The sequence below is a fragment of the Crocodylus porosus genome, unplaced genomic scaffold (assembly GCF_001723895.1).
Source record: "Crocodylus porosus isolate Cpor-Errol unplaced genomic scaffold, CroPor_comp1, whole genome shotgun sequence".
Taxonomy (NCBI): Eukaryota; Metazoa; Chordata; order Crocodylia; family Crocodylidae; genus Crocodylus; species Crocodylus porosus.
In genome coordinates this window covers 59,847,545-59,853,243 of record NW_017728951.1, presented here as the reverse complement: position 1 = coordinate 59,853,243, position 5,699 = coordinate 59,847,545, and the positions used below count along the sequence as shown (strand labels likewise).

At 42.7% G+C, this 5,699-nt stretch overlaps 1 protein-coding gene across 1 annotated transcript in view; it reads right to left on the bottom strand.

The window, feature by feature from the left end:
• The window catches only part of BICC1 (BicC family RNA binding protein 1), a 221,255-nt gene that overhangs the window by 5,998 nt on the left and 209,558 nt on the right, over positions 1-5,699 (bottom strand). The window contains exons 20-21 of the mRNA XM_019555552.1: positions 4,984-5,144; positions 339-438 (exon numbers count right to left, since the gene is read on the bottom strand). Coding sequence (XP_019411097.1) covers positions 339-438; positions 4,984-5,144 — 261 coding nt within the window. The remainder of the gene's footprint in view (positions 1-338; positions 439-4,983; positions 5,145-5,699) is intronic.

Sequence of the window (5,699 nt, the reverse complement as noted above, 5' to 3'; positions counted from 1 at the left end):
TCACAGTCAGGGCGGCTAGGGTCTGGAACCAGCTTCCAAGAGAAGTGGTGCAGGCTTCTACCCTGGGGGTGTTTAAGAGGAGGTTGGATGAACATCTTGCTGGGGTCGTTTGACCCCAGTATTCTTTTCTGCAATGGCAGGGGGTCGGACTAGATGATCTGCTCGGGTCTCTTCTGACCCTAGAAACTATGAAACTAACACTAATTTTAGAAGTGCAATATAGTCGTAGAATCATTTGAATATGTGGGAGACCTCAATTCAACTTCTAGGAAAAAGTAACATGAATTTTAAATCTTCGGATCTACAGCCTTAAGTGCTAAGCATATTTATTTATTCACCTGAGATTGCAAGCAGCATTTTTCGTCTGGCACCAAAAGTGGTAATTCCTAGCTCTTTCAAATCTTGATCCGTAAGAGTAAGGAATGTCTGAAGATCAATCTAAGAGAAAGAAAACCAAAATGAAATATTGGGATTCAAATCACATAAAGTTAATAATCTTTCAGCAACTGGTTCCTTTCTGAACTGAAACTTACCACTTAAAATTGTTATTTATGAGTGTAGTACTAGCTGGCTCTCAAAACAAAGTTTAACTTTATTTCTATTGATTCTACATACCTATTCTGTATGTCTATAATGCAATTGCTAAATTCCCATTTGGCAATGAATGACTGAAATGAAATGAAAAGAGGAAAATGAAACAGATTCCTTTTGTACTACAACCCTTAGGGCCCCTCTATACATGCAGCAGAGGTGAGCTGGGATCTAATATATGATCCATACAGTTGAGCCTCCTGCCATGCTGTGTGTGTATGGCAGAAGCAATGACTGTGGGATCATGCATTAGATCCCTTTGCGCTTTACTGTTGGTGCAGGGGGAGCCTGATCCTGGGCTCCCCCACACACTGGTAAAAAGCAATCTCCCACAGCTTGGAGCCCCCTTCAGTTGATGGGCTCCCAGATATGGGGACACCCCATACACCCCCAGGGCTGGATTACAATAGCCGTGATCCCCCAGTTGCAGGAGCTTCACGCAACCCCAGGGCAGCCGTGCCCCACAGCTGCTGGAATCCAGGTGAGTCCTGACATCCAGTGTCCGCAGCTGCGAGAGTCTTGGGTCCCTGTGCTACTAGGACCCAGATTTGACAATTGCTGGGGATGAGAGGCCGTACAGCTGCAGGACTTCCTGCCCTTGCTGGGCATGGTGGACTACTGTGGCTGGGAGGGGCTTACAGGGCTCCCAGCTGTAGGGGAGGCCCTGATATACATGCAAATTAAAGTTTGATAGCAACGAGATATAAAAAGTTAGTATACATTTTGAGGTCCAATTTTATAGGTAGTGGGTGCTTTTTATGATGTGATAGACACTTTGGACATGTAGCTGGTCTGAAGGCAACTGTGCTATTAACCACTTAATTATGCAATACCTGTAACATGTAGAAGGGACCTTAGTGACGGATAATTTGTTTTGATATTTTATTAGAAACAGATAGGTTAAAAAGTAAAGTTTGACTGATTTAGTGATGCTTTACTGCACTTCATGAGATTCCGAAACTTTCAAAATTTCTGTGAAATGTTCATTTCTAAATTAGCATAAACATTAATAAGCTGAAACAGAGCATGCTGGTACCACCTTAAAGAAAATTAAACCACAGGATCTTTCACAACATACCATCCCTACTAATTATACTGTAGTTCAGGGATGGCCAACCTGCAGCATGAATATCACAGGTGACACCAGCAGCTTGTGTGTGTGGCCTGCAGGACACTGGGGAGGGAGCATAGTGGCAAATATGGCAGGGAGCACGAAACAGTGGCAGATTAGGCAGAGGAAAGAGATTGAGTGGCACCTGGGGGGACATGAATCTTAACTTGTGGCATGTCTGCTTCAGTTCATTGTTTTTTAAAAAGTTAAACATAATTCAGTGGAAACATGCCCTTTTAAATGAACACCTCTGTAGCAAACCCCCCAGTTTTTCTTTTTTAAATTTATTTTAAAATGCATTCCCTCCCCTTCCCCAACCATTTCTGACTTTTTCTCTCCTTCACTATTCCTTATAGATAAGTATAAGTAAGCTAAGATGTAGGATAAGCTTTAACATTTTATTTTAGGTAGTAAGTTATATTTTTCTCTCCCCTCTTTGCAAATAACTGCCCTGCTATTTTGATATAGATATCCACTGTTTTATAAGTGATAATTATTATGTTTTGTATTGATTTTTTTTTTTTTACTGCTTTTATATTGAGTGATTACTGTTTTAGGCCTATATATGTAAGTGAGCATAAGTCATGTCAAGTTTCCATTTTGTTTGTCAAGCCTCCATCCCATCCCCAGGCCCGGTTGTGTAACCCATGATTCACACCTACCCCTCCTACGTAACTTGGTTCCTGAATTAATAGGGATGAATGAGGGTGTTTGAGAGTCTAAAAATAGCTTCCTCTGAACAACCAAACCATCAACACCAATACCTGGACCAATGACCCAGCCCTTGGAACCACCCTCAGCGTTCAAGAAACAAAAGATGAGGCATTGTGTCAAGGCTGCACATGCTCAGTAAGACTATCTGGAGCCCTCTGGGACAGGACTGACCTTGCCTGGACATGCCCTCCCCATAGGAGATCAAAGGTACTCTGCCCCATAAAAGGGGTAGTGAAGACTGACTCCTCGGGACACCCTCTCCATCTGGACCAGCACCATGCCACACCACTTATCCACCCAGAGGCCCTGCTGGCGACCCCCCTCTGGACAACACCTACTAGACAAAGACCCCTTTCCACCCTGGACAGGTAGCTATCACCCCCCATCTCTTCAACCAAGGATTTGGACTCTGTTTCTCTTCCCTACCTGGACTCCAGCCCTTCCACTGAGTCTTTCTCCTGCTGCCATTGCGAGTGCATGTGTGCGTGCAAACCAATAACTTCATGGGGCTTTGTGGCATGTTGTCTGTTTAATTATTTGGACCCCCGAGTTGGGTTTTGCTTTACTATGGTTCATCCCTGCTCCAATCTCTGCCCCTCACCCCTTTAACTTCTGTCTCATTTCTCCCTCTCCTGCTTCTAGCTCACTGACACCTCCAACACCTGTCCTGAGCTCCTTTCTGCCTCCAAACCCTGTTTCTTTGCCTTATCCCCACTGCCTTTTCTCCTAAGCAACTACGTTTCTGTCTCAGTTTCTTTTTGGCTGTCTCCTTCTTGCCACCACTATTGGGGGGCTCCCCCTGCAATATCTCAGCTGTCTGCCTCAGTTTCCAGCCCCAGCCTCCCAGGTTTCTGTCTCTTTCTCTTTCCTAGCTGTCTCCTCCTTGCCACCAGGCTGCTTCTTTTTTTTTTTTCCCCCTCCCACGCACCAGTGACCTTGAGTAACCCTGGGGCCACTTGATCTTAAGTAAACCCAAGCCTAAGTTCTTTAGTCAGCTTCTCTCTAGTCCACCAGTTCTAATCCCAGTTCTGTCAACTTTCACTCCCTACACTTTAACTCTCTCTCTCTGTCTCACCTTAACCTTCCCCCAAGTATCCCTGGTACCCCAAGAATACACATACATACCGTACCATCCAAGTTAGGAACTTATCTATGTGTAGGTGGGTTGTATGTGTGTGAACTGGTGAATGTGTGTGTGTGTATATATATCATTGTGTGCGTGATATACAAATTAGTGATCTGTGTATGTGTACTGAGTGTGCGGGTCTAATTTTTAGTGTGTAGTGTGTATGTGCTTGAATTGGTGATAGGTATGCACGCGCCTAGGCTGGTTTGGATGTGTATGTGCGTGAGCTGGTAGTGTGTATATGTGTGTATGCACCTAATTGATTTGTGTGTTTGTATATGTGCAATTGTGTCACACCCTCCTAACAGCACAATATTGAGATCCTGAGAGTTGGCTTGACCCCACAGGACAACAACTCATATGCCTTATATTATAGCAACTGACTTTGGTGCACAAACAGAAATAAATGTAGTGGGGAGAAAATATGGAGTCTAGTTGTGTCCTCAGACTTAGAAACAGGCCAAGGTAGGAATTGGGTTGATCTCTTCACTCCTCTGGATACAGGGTACAGATTTTTGTTTCATCAGTAAGGAAGTAGGTGACTATCACCCCAAGAAGTGGAATGCTGCTAGCTGTGGATACCATGGGACTATTGCGTACAGGATTCTAAAGTCTTTGTAAAGGACTGAGGTAGTGCCATTCTTCTCATGCTTTGAAGACTCCAAGTAACTCATGCTATATATGAAGGTCATACTATCAAAACGAAGGCACTATCTTTGAACAAACATCAGAGAGGGATGTGTTTCTCTGTAGGTGCCAGAATACCAAGGTGTAAATGTTATACTGAAATGTCAATTTTTAATGTTTTAATATAGATGAACAATTTGAAGAATATTATGAGGAACACCAGTAAACTTGATATATGATAGCATTTAGAAGTTATTCATGGTATTTCAAATATTATTTACAACATTATATCTGTGCATTAAAAGCTTGTTTTACTAAGAAACACTACAATATTCTGATTGAAAACTGACTGGAAATTACTGTACCTACTCAGGGTTTTATGTGACAACCCCCAAAGCTCAACTTTCTGTGATGTCAGGACTCTGCTTATTCTGCTGCAAAAGTTAGCTAAGGTACAGGAGGAGGAGGGAGTGTGTAGTAGAATTATACAGACATTGCCTTACCCTGTCTAGTTACATAAAAAGAGGCTAGCTTTTTGATTTAAACTGAAGGAATGAGCATACACAGCACTGATGGAATCGAAAAAAAACCAAACAGCTTCTCAGAGAATTAGAACATGTGTACATGGGGTGAGGAAGCACCATGTCTCTATACCACAGTACTTCTGAAACCATAATGTAATCTCTCTGCACAGCAGTGCCTTGTACCTTACAGACATGCTCCTAGTGTCTAACTGGGGTGATCTAGTGCAGTTATAAAATACACAAACACATCAAACACAAGGATTATGTAAAAAAAAAAAAAAAATACTAACCTCCTGTTGTTGAAAAACATCTGTGTATTTACCCAAACCAAGTTTGCTGAACAGTTCAGGAAGGTCAGACCCCTTAAACAAACTGTTCAAGTTACAACCATTGTTTCCTGTCAGCGAGGAAATACAGTCCATGTAGTTACTGCTGCTGAGATAATGTTCAGCTGAAAGACAGAGAGATACACTTGTAGTTTCAATCGTTTGAATGCACATATATTAATTAGAAGTTTTAATTTCCAAGATATTTCAAATTCTATTGTTTAGTGAAACTTTTCATTTAAATGTTTAATGCAACAGTAGTCTGAAGAAACCAGATGAATTTCAAAAGAACTTTTTATTAGCTAAATCACATTTCGGGGTTGCTTTTACTGTACACCTGTTATTGAACTGGATATGCAGGAAAAGAAAACAGGTGCAAGGATGGATTTTCATAGATTCCATAGACATCAGGGCTGGAAGGGACCTCGGGAGATCATCGAGTCCAGCCCCCTGCCCAAAGGGCAGGAAGTCAGCTGGGCTCACAGTAGTTTACGACTGTTTGACCTCGTCATCCCTTGGGGCACTCTGGTGAACAAACGTTCCCCCAGATACTGGTGGTCGCCCGTGATAAACTTATAGGTGGCCATCAGGTCACCCCTGAGCCTGCTCTTTTCCAGGCTAAAGAGCCCCATGGCTCTCAGCCTGTCATCATAAGGTCTGTTTCCTGACCTCTGATCATG